Source organism: Rana temporaria, chromosome 1 (genome assembly GCF_905171775.1).
Source record: "Rana temporaria chromosome 1, aRanTem1.1, whole genome shotgun sequence".
Taxonomy (NCBI): domain Eukaryota; kingdom Metazoa; phylum Chordata; class Amphibia; order Anura; family Ranidae; genus Rana; species Rana temporaria.
Genome location: NC_053489.1, coordinates 376,832,477 through 376,849,007, shown reverse-complemented (window position 1 = coordinate 376,849,007; position 16,531 = coordinate 376,832,477). Strand labels below are relative to the sequence as shown.

The 16,531-nt window shown below is 43.9% G+C and overlaps 1 protein-coding gene across 1 annotated transcript in view; it reads left to right on the top strand.

The window, feature by feature from the left end:
• The window catches only part of POLR2B (RNA polymerase II subunit B), a 601,249-nt gene that overhangs the window by 239,648 nt on the left and 345,070 nt on the right, over nt 1-16,531 (top strand). Inside the window, 2 exon segments of the mRNA XM_040322519.1 lie at nt 12,931-13,085; nt 14,573-14,771. Of these exon segments, the coding sequence (XP_040178453.1) occupies nt 12,931-13,085; nt 14,573-14,771 (354 nt within the window).

Here is a 16,531-nt window from a genome sequence, read left to right as displayed (position 1 = left end):
GAACATATAAACCGTGCTTACATAAATTTTGAAGATATGTATATGAGATGATGTAAAAAACATAATAATAAATTGTGTCCGAAAACATGTATTATGAATTACAATTCTCTACGTAAATAAAGTGAGTGAAAGTTATGTGAAAATAAGTATAATGTGAAGTTGATAAATATAGATAAAATAACAAGAGTTGAACCCAGAATAGATATAAAATATAAATCAACTATGACGTGTTATATTTGGACTAGATTGCTTTGTAAAAACGGGATTACCTTTTGTGTGAAGTTGACTATTTAAATAAAAAAATATGAATTAACCCCCGGGTCAAAGAAATGGCCCAAACAAAAGTTCATCAGAATGCGCAAGATGGCCACAATGCATAGAGCATTGGTTTTTCAGCCTTCTAGTGCTGTGACCCCTTGATAACATTTCCCAAGTTGTGGGGGCCCCCAAACAGTAAAATTTTCGTAGCGTTGGTTGTCGGCACCCAAGGTAAGACAAGTAATTTGTGCCCCTAACCCACAGACAATTAGCACTACCGCAGTCCCTTTAATGGCTACTCTAATCACAGGTAGTCCCCTTTCACACTTACACGACTTGTCTCAAAATCGTATGACAAGTCATTCTCCATGATTTCCAATGAACACTATTCATACTGGCACGACTTTAGTAGTGCCGACTTCAAAGTAGTCCCTGCACTACTTTGGAACAACTTCCATGCGAGTTTGTCCATAGACCTCAATGTTAAACCCTCAAGTAGCATGTAAATCGTACCTGAATAATATAGACACAATTTCAGTACGTGTGTAAGCACAAGCAGCTTTTTAACCCTTGTCCCACCCAATCCTTTCAGCATAGTAGCCCCTCTCAAGCACATTTTTCCACCACACATTCACTTCCTGGTTATTCCCTCAGGAACAATGTGCTCCAAACAGGTAAAAAAAAAAAAGTCCTCGATAATGAGCAAATCATTTGATTTATCCGTGAGTGCCCAGCTATTTATGATTTGTGTGACCCAAACTACAAAGACAAGATAAACTACAACGACAATATCCCACTGACCACCAATGAAGGGGACATTCTTCCCACTGACCACCAATGAAGGGGACATTCTTCCCACTGACCACCAATGTAAGGGACATTCTTCCCACTGACCACCAATGAATGGGACATTCTTCCCACTGACCACCAATGAATGGGACATTCTTCCCACTGACCACCAATGAAGGGGACATTCTTCCCACTGACCACCAATGAAGGGGACATTCTTCCCACTGACCACCAATGAAGAGGACATTCTTCCCACTGATTAACAATGTAAGGAACATTCTTCCCACTGACTACCAATGTTAGGAGCATTCTTCCCACTCACCGCCAATGTAAGGGACATCCTTTCCACTGACCGCCAATGTAAGGAGCATTCTTCCCACTGACCACCAATGTAAGAAGCATTCTTCTCACTGACCACCAATGTAAGGGACATTCTTCCCACTGACCACCAGTGTAAGGGACATCCTTTCCACTGACCGCCAATGTAAGGAGCATTCTTCCCACTGACCACCAATGTTAGGAGCATTCTTCCCACTGACCACCAATGTAAGGGACATTCTTCCCACTGACCACCAATGTAAGGGACATTCTTCCCACTGACCACCAATGTAAGGGACATTCTTCCCACTGACCACCAATGTAAGGGACATTCTTCCCACTGACCACCAATGTAAGGGACATTCTTCCCACTGACCACCAATGTAAGGGACATTCTTCCCACTGACCACCAATGTAAGGGACATTCTTCCCACTGACCACCAATGTAAGGGACATTCTTCCCACTGACCACCAATGTAAGGAGCATTCTTCCCGCTGACCACCAATGTAAGGGACATACTTCTCACTGACCATTATAACTCCCAACATTTTAAAGATCCACTGCGGGACATTTTTTGTTGAGCGGGGGGGGGGGGGGGCAATAAAAGTTGTTAAGAGGGGGGCGAAGATTGCACGGGGGTTGCCACTAACCACTGCACAGCTTGTCAGTTCTCCTCGCATGTCTCCCCTCTGAAAGTTTGCTTCTCCTTCCTGTGCGGGAAAGTTAACCACTTTGCGGGACTGCGGGAGGATACAGTCTTTGCGTGAAGAATCCGGGCGGGTTGGGAGGTATGACCACCAATGTAAGGGACATCCTTCCCACTGACCACCAATGTAAGGAGCATCCTTCCCACTGACCACCAATGTAAGGGACATCCTTCCCACTGACCACCAATGTAAGGAGCATTCTTCCCACTGACCACCAATGTAAGGAGCATTCTTCTCATTCTTCATTATAGAGGACCCAAAATTGACCCCTATTTTCACGATTGGCAATGATGGGATGTACCCAATATTAACGTCTTCTCCGCCTCCCCTCCTCTTCTTCCTCATGCACTGCTACTGCCGCAGCAGCAATGACAACTGCGGTGGCAGGAAAAGGAATTGCCTCACACCATGTGTGTTTTTATTGGTTAATGCCAAAGTTGTGGCAAAGTCGAAGTTGTACTGATCCCAAATCGCGGAAAAATCGTGGTAAAATCGCGGCAAAATCGCACGACTTTGAAGTCGTATAAATGTGAAAGGGGCCGTAGTGTTGCTCACTGTGTCTCCGGCTTCACTGTGGTCTCTGAATTTATGGTGTATCGTAGCAGTGACACCTATACCGAAATCAGGAGATGGGGTCTCCTTCATCCCCTTCCACTTCACATTCCTCACCAGTCTGCAGACCTCTAGTCTCTGCCCCCCAGCCATGCCTGTGAAGAGGCTGAGTGGGCAGCTGCGGGCTCCAGGATAAGCCGGCCGGCCACAGGTTCTAGTGATAGCCCTGCTTGGTGGCCCCAAAAAGGCTGGGAGAGTGGTGTGGGCTTCAGGAACATCCCAGGATTCGGTGACCCCTGGCAAATCATCATTCGACCCCCAGGTTGAGAACCACTTGCATAGAGCGTTGGGGATACAAATGTTAATATTGATGTATGAGTATGTATGTAAATATGGATATAGACATATGAAAATAAATAAATATACCGTATTTTTCGCTCCATAAGACACACCTAGATTTTAGAGGAAGAAAACAAGAAAAAATATATATTCTGAACCAGTCCCAAAGAAATGCAACCTGACTACTGCCAATAATGCAGCCCAACCTGTGGCACTACAAGTCCCAGCAGAGCAGGTTGCCATATTTCAGCCCTTCCCCCACAGAGGCACTACAAGTCCCAGAAGAGCAGGTTACCATATTTCAGCCCCCCCAAAGAGGCACTACAAGTCCCAGCAGAGCAGGTTGCCACATTTCAGCCCCCCCACAGAGGCACTACAAGTCCCAGCAGAGCAGGGTGCCATAGTTCAGCCCCCCCCCCACAGAGGCACTACGAGTCCCAGCAGAGCGGGCTGTCGACAACCTGTCATCCCAAACACAGCATGTTCTTGGCTGCCATACACTCCTTCCCACTCTCCCCTTACCATAGTGTCCTACCTCAGTCTGGGCGGCATGTCGCGCTGCATAGTGGGGCAGCATGATTTCCCCCCGTCTCAATACTGGTCCTGGCTCCCAGACCCCGGCCGCCAGTGTGCACTGAATGTGATATATTATCTGTGCAGGAGGAGGCTGCGGGAACCGGGACTCGGGGGTACAGGTGGGGGGGGGTTTCGTGCAGGGGGCGGCTTTTCCTGGCGAGGGGCGTCGGGGGCGGGGCCTGATGTGCATTCGGACTATAAGACGCAGGGACATTTTCCCCCACATTTTTGGGGGGGAAAAAAGTGCGTCTTATAGTCCGAAAAATATGGTATATGTGTGTGTGTAGATAAATTAATATGCATATAAATACATAGGGACGCTGCTGTTAAACTGAAAAGAAAGAAATATATATATATATATATATATATATATATATATATATATATATATATATATATATATATATATATATATATATATATATATATATATATATATATATATATATATATATATATATATATATATATATATATATACACACACACACACACACACACACACACACACACACACACACACACACACACACACACACACACACACACACACACACACACAGTGGGGATCGAAAGTTTGGGCACCCCAGGTAAAAATTTGTATTAATGTGCATAACGAAGCCAAGGAAAGATGGAAAATTCTCCAAAAGGCATCAAATTACAGATTAGAAATTCTTATAATATGCCAACAAAAGTTAGATTTTTATTTCCATCATTTACACTTTCAAAATTACAGAAAACAAAAAATGGCGTGTGCAAAAGTTTGGGCACCCTGCAGAGTTAATATCTTGTACTACCCCCTTTGGCAAGTATCACAGCTTGTAAACGCTTTTTGTAGCCAGCCAAGAGTCTTTCAATTCTTGTTAGAGGTATCTTTGCCCATTCTTCCTTACAAAAGTCTTTCAGTTCTTTGAGACTTCTGGGCTGTCTGTCACGCACTGCTCTTTTAAGGTCTATCCATAGATTTTCAATTATGTTGAGGTCAGGAGATTGTGAAGGCCATGGCAAAACCTTCAGTTTATGCCTCTTGATGTAACCCCTCGTGGATTTTGAGGTGTGTTTAGGATCATTTATCCATTTGTAGAAGCCATCCTCTCTTTAACTTCAGCTTTTTCACAGATGGCATCAAGTTTCCATCCAAACTTTGCTGAAATTTTACTAAATCCATTTTTCCTTCTACTCGTGAAATGTTCCCTGTGCCACTGGCTGCAATACAACCCCAAAGCATGATTGATCCACCCCCATGCTTAACAGTTGGACAGAGGTTCTTTTCATTAAATTCTGTGCCCTTTTTTCTCCAAACGTACCTTTGCTCATTCCGGCCAAAAAGTTCTATCTTAACCTCATCGGTCCACAGAACTTGTTTCCAAAATGCATCAGGCTTGTCTATATGTTCATTTGCAAAGTTCAAACGCTGATTTTTTGTGGTGAAGACGTAGAAGAGGTTTTATTCTGATGACTCTTCCATGAAGACCATATTTGTACAAGTATCATTTTTTTTTTTTTTTTCAAATACGTTTTTATTGCAAAAAGATAAATATAGGTACAAAACATAAAATAAGAGTAGACAATTCCCATCAGAGGGCAGTGAGGCATAGCAATGCCACAGTAAACAACAACCTAGGTAACAATGACAAAAAGACACCTTTTAGGCAAAAGCAGAACAATGACCCAAAGCTTAAGAACAAATGTGTATATATAAAAATATAAAGATATAGCTGGTAGATCTTCGAGTCAATGATTATATCAAACTCTAACCACCGCTTACTCCTAGTGTAGTTTCCGGGCGAACCAATAGGACCATACAAAAAAAGCATTACTCCTCACCTTTTAAACGCAGCTAAGTCTCTCATCCCAAAGTTCTGCAAGCGCCAAGGCTGGCACCTCCCCTTCCCTTTTTTACCCCTCCCCCCCTCTTATTTGTTTTCTCGCTCTTCTTCTTCCCGCTCCTCTATGGTGTTCTGTTTTTCCTTCTTAAAGGTACGTTAATTTGTCTATTTGTATGTTATTTATTTAGTCATGCTCCAGTATTTGAGGACGGTTACGGAGACTTATTCTTATTGCATCCGCAAGCATGATCTGACATGGTAGAAACTTCAATACGGGAGCTCAAAAGAAGCTCCAAGTAATGATGGCTAATGAAAAAATAATCTATTCTCGAATAAGATTGATGAAGGCGTGAATAATACGTGAAATATTTCTCTCGAGGGTGCATTATCCTCCAGGCATCCATCAATTGGGCCTCAGAGCTGCCTGCGAATAAACGCCAACCTCCTATAAGGGATGCAAGACTTCCCTCGCGAAGTATCTAAGTGCGGTTCCAAAGGGACATTAAAGTCATTTGCTTGGACAATGCATGCTCAAGCAAAATCCCTCTATAAAGCTTGCCTGGCCCTGGTTAGGAGCGTAGAAGTTGGCAAATGTACATGAAAGATTACCCAGACTGCCCTTTAGAAATAAAAACCGACCAGATGGGTCCAAAAGAGTGTCCTCTAAAATAAAAGATGCACCCCTCCAGAATCCAGTAGCCACACCCTTCGCCTTTACCACATCTGAGAGGCTGTAATACCAAGTGGGAAAGAGGTGGTCATAAAGCTTGACCCGCGTACTATGCGCAAAATGGGTTTCCTGCAGGAAAACATCCCATCGTAGCCTTTTAAGTTCCCTATATAGCGTATGCCGCTTACCAGGGGCGTAAAGCCCTCTCGCATTCAGAGAAGCCAAATTAAGCATGGCCATTGAATTCGTATGGGGCATCAGCAGTACACCAATATCCTGTCAGGCCCGCAAAAGAAGCGAATAGAAGGGGGGGGGAGGGGAGTAAAGAGAGAGAGAGAGGAAGGAGAAACAGAAAAAGAGAGCAAGAAAAAGGAGATGAAGGGAAAGAGAAAAAGGAGAATAGAGCATAGAAAGTAAAACCAAAAAACATCAAATCTCCCTTTGAATGCACGTAGACAGACTAGTGCGGTGCAAAACCAGAGACATCACAGGACACGGCCCCCCAGAGCAGGCCACCCCAAACGGGTCAACCGCTCCACGGAGCCACCCCCCGACATCCCGGGAAACATGGAGAGGCCGTCTCCGAACCCAGACCGCACATGTCTATAAAAGGCATACACCATCCGCAGGGTCCGGCGCCAGCACATGTATCCTAAACCAACATGCAGCACATCATGCGTCTAATGCAGGGGTCTCAAACTCAAATTTCCTGAGGGCCACAAGACAAGTTTTCATATCCCATGGGGGGCCGCATGCAAACTTTCCAACTTTAAAAACAGTACTGATGTCAGCGAACACATTATTAACCCCCCAGCACTGGTGTGAGCGGACGCATTATTAACCCTGACCACTATACTGCACACTGACCACTACACTGCACACTGACCACTACACTACACACTGACCACTCACCATCAGGGTACAGCACATGGCACATCAGGGCACAGCACATCAGGACAGGGCACATGGCACACCAGGGTACATGGGGCACATGGCACATCAGGGTACATGGGGCACAATCAGAGCACACCAGGGCACATGGGGCATATCAGGGCACATACGAGCACACCAGGGCACATGAAAGCACATCAGAGCACAGCACATAAGGACAGGGTACAGGACAGGGCACATGAAATAGCACATCAGGGTACAAAGCCCAGCACATCAGGGTACCCTAATGTGCTGGGCTTTGTACCCAGATGTGCTGTTTCATGTGCCCTGTACCCTTATGTGCCATGTGCCCTGATGTGCTGGGCTTTGTACCCTGATGTGCTGCTTCATGTGCCATGTGCTCTGTCCAGATGTGCTGTGCCCTGATGTGCCATGTCCTGTACCCTGTTGTGCCATGTGCCCTGATGTGCTGTGCCCTGCTCCCATGTTCCCTGGTGTGCCCCATGTTCCCTGATTGTGCCCTGATGTGCACTCATGTGCCCCATGGCACATCAGGGCACATGGGGCACAATCCGAGCACATGGGGCACACCAGGGCACATGAGAGCACATCGGGGCACAATCAGGACACATGGGGCACATGGGGAGCACATCAGGGAACATGGGGCACATGAGAGCACATCGGGGCACAGCACATCAGGACAGGGCACATGGCACAACAGGGCACAGGGTACCCTGATGTACAGAGCCCAGCACATCAGGGTACATGGGGCACATCAGGGTACATGGGGCACATCAGGGTACATGGGGCACATCAGGGTACATGGGGCACATCAGGGTACATGGGGCACATCAGGGTACATGGGGCACATCAGGGTACATGGGGCACATCAGGGTACATGGGGCACATCAGGGTACATGGGGCACATCAGGGTACATGGGGCACATCAGGGTACATGGGGCACATCAGGGTACATCGGGGTACATGGGGCACACCAGGGCACATGGGAGCACATCGGGACACAATCGGGGCACATGAGGGCACAATCAGGACACATGAGAGCACATCAGGGCACATGAGAGCACATCAGGGCACATGAGAGCACATCAGGGCACAGGTCAGCATTTACCCGTTTTCTTCAAAGGCAGAGTAGCGCAGGAAGCGTCTGACATAAGTTCACTTGTCTCTCGTGTCACGCTGCTACTCCCCGGCGGCCCCTCCCCCCTCTCTTCTCGTCCATCTCAGATGATGTCACAAGCAACTGGGGATGGACGAGAAGAGGGGGGGGCGCCGGGAAGTAGCAGCGCAAGCATGATATGAGAGACAAGTAAACTTATGACAGACGCTTCCTGCGCTACTCTGCATCTACACTTTCGCGGCACCCCCCGCACTGCCTGCGGGCCATTTAAAACCGGTCCGCGGGCCGGTACTTTGAGACCCCTGATCTGAGTAGGTCAGAAGCACGGGCACAGCCTAAAGAATTCACCACGTGTCCCGTGACCACAGCGACATATCGTAGACACAAGAATGTCAGCATAAAATAAACCTTAGATGACAAAACAATAAGTAAACGATTTATATGTAACCAGAAAATAAACCAAAATCATGCAATCAAGCAATAATAAATTACAAGTGCCAGACAAATACTTGCACACCAGCAGCTCGTGTCCCAGCTCAGCCAAAGCCCAGATCACACAAGGCAGAAGTTCAGTCCACCTGCGAGCCAGAACCCAGGGTTGCAGAACTGCGTTTCTTAGAAACCTTCTGCCAGTGCCCATCAGAGGGAGCAGAAGGAGAGGGTATGCGATCCTGCCATCCGGGCAACTCAGGGGGAACAATGTTAAGATCCATGCAAAATGCCTCTAGATCCTCCGGGAAACGAAGTATGGCTGTCTTCCAATCTCTTTTAGCGATAAGAGCCGATGGGAAACCCCACCTGTAGGCAATGGAAGCCTCCCTAAGCTTCTCTGTGAGGGGCTTCAATGCCCTCCGACGTTCCAGAGTTTCCCTGGCTAGGTCAGGGAAAATGGAGAGGGTAACTCCATCGAACTCTAACGAAGCCGCTTCCCTCGCCTTACGCATGATAAGTTCTTTTTCTTCAAAATAATGCACCCTGCAAATAACATCACGAGGAACATCTGAAGACAGGTTGCGAGGGCGTAAGGCGCGATGGACCCTGTCCAGCTTCAAGGGATGATCCACAGGATGACCCAATCGGCCGTTAAAAATGCCACGTATGGAGGGTGCCAAATCCTCATCCCTCGTTGCCTCCAGTAACCCTCTGATGCGGATGTTCCGCCGGTTTCCGATTTTCCTGGTCCTCAATCTTGTATAACGCCATTCTGTGGGCGATCGCCAGGTTGCGAGTAGTTGCCTGTAAGTCCAGGATGGCCGCCGTGTGTCTATCAAGCCGCAACTCTGAGTCTTCCACGCGCTCAAGAACTTGGGCGAGATCAGTGCGCACTGCCGATACCTCTTTCTTAATTGTTCTTTCCAAGCTCAGTAGCATAGAGGCGAGGTCTGCAGTTGTAGGCAACGTCAAAGTGCCAACAGTCCCCGAACGTCTAACCGGACTCCTCTCACCATCAGAGCCTCCGGGGGACACTGGGGAAAGGCACCTGGTCTCAGGCCTAAGTCGGAGGGGCGGAGCCCGCGCCCGACCCACGAGGCGAGCGGCCTAGGCCATCCGAGTCATGCCGCGAGAAATCTCTTGATGGAGTTGGTGGAGGTACCCTTTTTAGGCATATTCTTCCCTGATCTCTTTCCCATGCTTGCCATATGGGTGAGGATATAAAAGCTGCTCCAAAACGCGAGTTAAATCATTGCTAGCGCTGGACCTCACACGAGACACGTGTTCACCGTCTCAAGCCACGCCCCCTTGAATTGCTTTTCTCACAATCCTGCGAGCTGTTCTGTCTATTTTTCTTGGTTTTCCAGATCTTGCTTTAACTTCCACTGTTCCTGATGACTGCCATTTCTTAATTGCATTCCGAACAGAGGATATTGACATCTGCAAACACTTTGCTATCTTCTTATAGCCTTCTCCAGCTTTGTGAGCGTCCACTATTTTCAGTTTCAGTTTTCTAGACAACTGCTTAGAAGAACCCATGGTACTGATTGTTGGGGCAAGGTCAGATGAGTCTGGACATTTAAAACCTTTGAGATTTACATCACCTGGTCTTCCCAGACGATTGAGAACAATCCATGACACTGGCAGGTCTCAGCTTTGCAAAGGGGGCAGTGCATGCTATAAATACTGCAGGGTGCCCAAACTTTTGCAGATGCAATTTTTTTGTTTTCTGTAATTTTGAAAGTGTAAATGATGGAAATAAAATCTAACTTTTTTTGACATATTATAAGATTGTCTAATGTGTAATTTGATACCTTTTGGAGATTTTTTTCCATCTTTCCTTGGCTTCGTTATGCACATTAATACAAGTTTTTACCTGGGGTGCCCAAACTTTCGATCCCTACTGTGTGTGTATGTGTGTGTGTGTGTGTGTGTGTGTGTGTGTATATATATATATGTGTGTGTGTGTATATATATATATATATATATTTGTGTGTATATATATAATTTGTGTGTGTGTGTGTATATGTGTGTATATATATATATATATATATATATATATATATATATATATATATATATATATATATATATATATATATATATATATATATATATATATATATAATAGTGTGTGTGTGTGTGTGTATATGAAGCTTTGTTCGTGTGTCAATGAGAACTCTCAACCATGTGGATAGATCGACCTAGGTCACTGTATTATATATAATAATGTAGCTTGATGTAACCCATGCATGCCTGGAACGCCCATACATCAAACCCAAAACCTATGAAACAAGAAAATATTTCTCTTATCGTCCATGGATGGACACAAATATAGATAGGTGGTGGTGAAGCGCTGTGAACAACTAATTATAACAAGGGAACATAAACAAAACCCATATGCTGGATAAATAGACCCTTGTGTAGAAGATACAAAAAATAATAAATGAAGTGAATACTAAAAGGGAAAATAGGTAAATACAGCAACCTGAAGTATATACTATGTGAAACGGTGTAACAAGCTGTATATAGCAAATACACAGTAATAAGTTAATACACAAATGGTGAATAAGACAGTAGCTCACACAAGCTGAAATATCTATGCTGTACGTTCCAAAACAAACCACAACATAGCACAACACACGTGTATCTAAAGTCCTATTGAAGTGGTGATACCAAAACCCAAAAAGTCCAGTGTTTATAAATAGGCAGACTTCAGTGCGCACACCTCTTGTGGTACTAGATGCTCACCTCAGAGCTATAGCACGGACAGCTCATAGTACCATGGGTGTCTGTCTCCTCAAAGGTGCAGCCACACTGATTTAGGCTGAGAGAAGGGGGGGGGGGTCCTCATCAAGTGTTCATATATAAACATGTAAGCATAAATATAAAGGGATAATAGCATAGTCCTGTGGAAGAACTTGGAATTGATATATCACAAATGCACGCACTCACATTGAGGCCATGGATAGTGGACCTATCTCCACGAACACCGAGTTCGTATCCTGATCTTGTATGTTGGAGGGGCACTGAGTAATATGGCAGCACTCACTTCCTCTGTATCTTCCACCTCTCTTGACCCGTGGTGTCAGCAAATACTCAGAGGGTGTAGGATGGAAGAAGAGAGAGGGGGGGCCCATAGTGCAGTATCTTATAAAATGTATTCTCAATGAAGTAGCAACAAGTAAACAACTCACATTTAAAGTTATGGCATCAGCAAAACCCCTACTAGCAGCGAGGTCGTCTCACCGCCGTCGGTCTGTGTCGGCTCTGGTACTCCTATTCCCGACGCGTATTCATCACATCACGTGAATTCTTCAGGGCATGATACGTGATGTGACGAATATGCGTCGGGAATAGGAGTACCAGAGCCGACACAGACCGGCGGTGAGACGAGCCACCTATATTTGTGTTTTTTTTTCTGTTTAAGGCAGACTATTGGGTGATTGCAGCAGTGCCCCCCAGTGTTTAGTTCACATAGCGCAAGAGTTTAACCACTTTTATTTGTATCCCATGGATGGACACAGCTCCTTAAATCTTGACAAGTAGGTTATGTTCCCTGTTTGCAGGAGAGGACTAGGCAGAAACATGTTGGATAATTAAATACATGTTACTTTAACAGACTTGAACTGCCCCGCCCAGGGGGCGGTCCCTACAGACATAACTTTCCTCACTGCAGCATGCAGCCCCAGTTTCCTTCTGCCTAGCAAGGACGACGACGTATGGCTCCCTTTGGGCCCAGCGCCCTGAGGAGAAATTTTTATTTTACTTTTTTCTTGAAGAATCTTCTTTCAACTGTCGGCTGAGACAGGCTGGATAATATAGATCCTTGTAGTCTACTCAGTCCGACCAGCAAGCGTGGGCACACCTTTGCAAAGAGGCTGGGTCTGCCATACCCCATGACTCCTGGGGTGGTCGGTGAGCTTTGCTCCGAGGTCCACATATGACTGGGCTGTGGTGTTGTCTAACAGTGGACCGGGCCGACAGCTACCTCCATTACGGTTGTAGTTCTGTCAGGAATGCGTCAGCGAGTCCTCGCTCGGACGGGTAAGTACAGTCCCTCCCGCTTCGGTGGGTTGGTACGGCTGGGGTTCGGGGGTCCTCTTCTCCTCTCTTCCCTCCTCCTTTTTAGGATGTGACCCTCCATCTTACAGGGGTTATGTCATGGTTTGTTATAAGCTAATATACTTGCATGTATATTTTTTGTATAATTTCATCATGGAAAATTTGTAATGTTTATGGAACAATAATTTTATACATAAAACCAATACAGGGAGTGCTATTGACGACAAAAGGAGGTGTCAGCATGGGGTTCCATGATACTTGACCCACATATATGTGCACCTCACCAGCTTTGTAGTTTTCCTTCAGTTTTCTTTTCCCAAAACATCTGTTAACTCCATGTCAAAGTGTAACTTTGAACTTTCTAGGTCTCAATGATAAGGGATATAAGGGAAAGAGAAATCAGAATCTACACGGATGCAGGAAGGATTTGTCGGCCGCTTCTGATTGTAGAAAAACAAAAGTTGTTGCTGAAAAGAAGACACATTGACCAGCTTAAAGAGAGAGAATACAATAATTATAGGTAAGGAGTTTTTTCTTTTTTACCACTATTTATCCAACAGGTATTAAAAAAAAAAAAAAAAATTCTAAACATTTCTGAATCTTCCTGGTGCACCTGTGACCGTGTTTAATTTACCTGCAGTAAATATTTGGTATTTTTATATGTAGTACATAGTTTTTCAGAATATACTAAGGCAGTGTTTCTGAGCGTTTTTTTTTTTTTGTCAAGGCACCCTTTAGTAATGTGCACTATTCTTGGGCACATCAATTTTGAGGGCTCAACAGGAATGCTTCTGAATGCATGCACTTTTTTGCGCATTTCCATGCATCGTGTTTTTCAATGGGCTGCCTTATGTGCTTGAAACGCACAAAAAAGATGGCAGATTTATTATTATTTTTTTTTTTTAACGCTGCACCAAAATGCATGGTACTGCGGTAGCATGTGCGTTAGTGGGTTCAAACGTGCATTTTCTAGATGCGTGTGGGTGCCTTAAGAATTAATGACACCCACGCACATGTGCAAAAGGCAGCAAATGTTTGTACGGTGTGGGAAAACACGCAATTTTCATAAATTGCCACACTGTCCCTGGTGTGAACAAGACCTAAAATGTAGTTTGAGACAGAGTTCAGTAGGTTGTAAGGCAGAGCACTCTGTTATGAACTACTGAACTCTGCATTCAGAGTTTGTTAGATTAACAGTCTGTTAACAGTGTGTATAGTGCAGTAGTCTGTAATGCAGAGTAGTCAGCCTATACAGAGCCTTTATATCAGGGATATGCAATTAGCGGACCTCCAGCTGTTGCAAAACTACAAGTCCCATCATGCCTCTGGGTGTCATGCTTGTGGCTGTCAGAGTCTTGCTATGCTTCATGGGACTTGTAGTTCTGCAACAGCTGGAGGTCCGCTAATTGCATATCCCTGCTTTATATGATTACCGTATATATAGCTAACACAATCAATAGGCTCATTAACAAAACGGTGTGTAGCAGGGTTGCCAGCCTCCGTGCCATTTTTACTAACAGCCTGAAAATTACAAAGCGCCTATTACAAATCTATATTTAAACAGTATAAACACAATACGGAAACACTGACAATACACATAAGAAATTTGCCTGGTTTACACTTGCAAAAGTCAACACAGCATGACAAGTTATCAGCCCCTGATATTTACGGATATCTAAGTCACAGATTTTTATAAACAGTCATTAAATTTACTGATGGTTGGCAATCCTAGTGTGAAGCAGCATTTACATGTATCAATATACAGTTAACTGGCTTGTATTCAGTGTTTAATAGCTGAGGCGAGACAAGTATTGCTGCTGACAGACTGTATTGAAAAGGGAGTAGGAACAGATATTCCCCCTCTCTCCCCCTTTCACATATGGCACTGGAACCATTTTTATAAATTTGCCATGGCACCCTGGTTGGGAGACTGTACTAGGAAACGTAACTGCTCTCTCGATATTCTTGGTTTCCTCCTGTAATTATGTTCCTACTTCATTTTTTCAGTTGGCAGGACCTGGTGGCTAGTGGAGTTGTTGAATACATTGATACACTTGAAGAGGAGACGGTCATGCTTGCTATGACGCCTGATGATTTGCAAGAAAAGGGTGTTGCTTATTGTTCAACATACACACATTGTGAAATTCACCCATCCATGATTCTAGGAGTCTGTGCTTCAATTATACCATTTCCTGACCACAACCAGGTTTGTTGTGTAAAAGCTTTAATTCTAAATCATTAACATTAATATGCATAGATGTTAAAGCTCATGTGACAAGTATAGATCTGAAATGTGAATTAAAATGGTCTGTCTGCTAGAAAACTGTGCCACATAAAGCAGTATTAAACCCAATGGTAAACAATTATATTGCAGCTTACCAGTTCTTGGATGTTATGGCTGTATTTGTTTAAATTTTTTTTTTTTTTTAGGCTTTCTTTTACCTGTCAGTTTTAAAAAGCACAAGCTGTTTTGCAGTTAGTGATGAGACAAACCATTTACCACTGACGGGGCTGTTTGCAATTATCAGATATTATTCATGTAAAACCATTTTCCCAAAAGAAAAAACTGATTGCAACTGATTATAAAGTTTTTGCTGGAGTTTGGTTTCAATTTGTTAGATATGCTAGCAGATTTAAATACACTAACACACTCCCCCCCCAGACTGAAAAAGCTGCTTTTCAAATTTGCCACCTGTGCACATTCATCCAGAGAGCAGGCATTCTAATACACGGGATGTGTTACTGGACAGATCACCTGGTGAAAACGGAGGGGCCTGGCGGATTGGATGAAAACGGACAGGCGGTCCGTTTTCATCCGATCCCCCATAGAAGAGAGCGGAGCTCTGACAGGTCTGTCCCTTAGCGCCGATCAACAAAGTGAAAATACACTCACACTCCTCTCCTCCCCCCCCCCCCTCCCCCCAGACTGACAAAGCTGCTGTCCAAATTTGCCACCTGTGCACATTCATCCTGAGAGCAGGCATTCTAATACACCGGATGTGTTACTGGACAGATCGAATTGAAAAAGCTAGTAGAGTTTGCGTCAGCCTAATAAATTCTTAGTGCAAGTGTGCTTTCCAAATACGTGCTCTAAAATGACCATAAATATGGAAAAATTTATAAATATAAAATAGCAATAGAAATAAAAATAGCAATAGAAATAAAAAGTAATGAGAGATTAAATACAATTAAATACAAAAAGTATACATGAATTGTGCTATGAATAAAAACAGTCCATGTGTTCTCTTTAAAGAAGTGCTGGATTTTAAGTAGTAAAATAGTAAATGCGCAAAACCAACCTCAACAAGGGCACAACAAAGCTAAAATAAGAAAATCAAACTAATAATGCAGCTGCCACGACTAATAGTGTTCACACACTTAAAGCAATTAATGACAAGGGGGGGTGTAATGGCGCTTGCAACAGGCTCTAATTAAAACTAAATATCAACGATTTCCATAATGTGAATAAGTTGTCAGGAAAATGTGCTCCACTGGTTCCTGTGTAAAATGTGTTCCACTCTGAATAAAATCATATACCCACCCAACATTAACTGAGTAATGTGGAGAGTAGTAAGAGTGGATAAATGATGATAAAAAAGACAAATGTGCCAGTGACCCGCACAATATTAATAGCGAGTGATCTGGAATCGTTCAGATGAAATTAACAAGCAGTAGCTATCTTCATAAACATAAAACATATATAGTGCAAATATGCAAATGAGCCCAAACCAATCCAAAGTGCATAGTGCAATAAATGAATAATATCCATAAAAGTGAAAAAAAACATCAAAAAGTGGAAGAAATATAAATAAAATTCCAATCCATGCATAAAAGTGAAAACAAATTCAATCCATAAATGACTGCAGTGAAAAATGTCCCATATAATTCACCAAGGAATAAAAAAAAAATCAAGAAATGTCTAATATATATATATATATATATATATATATATATATATATATATAT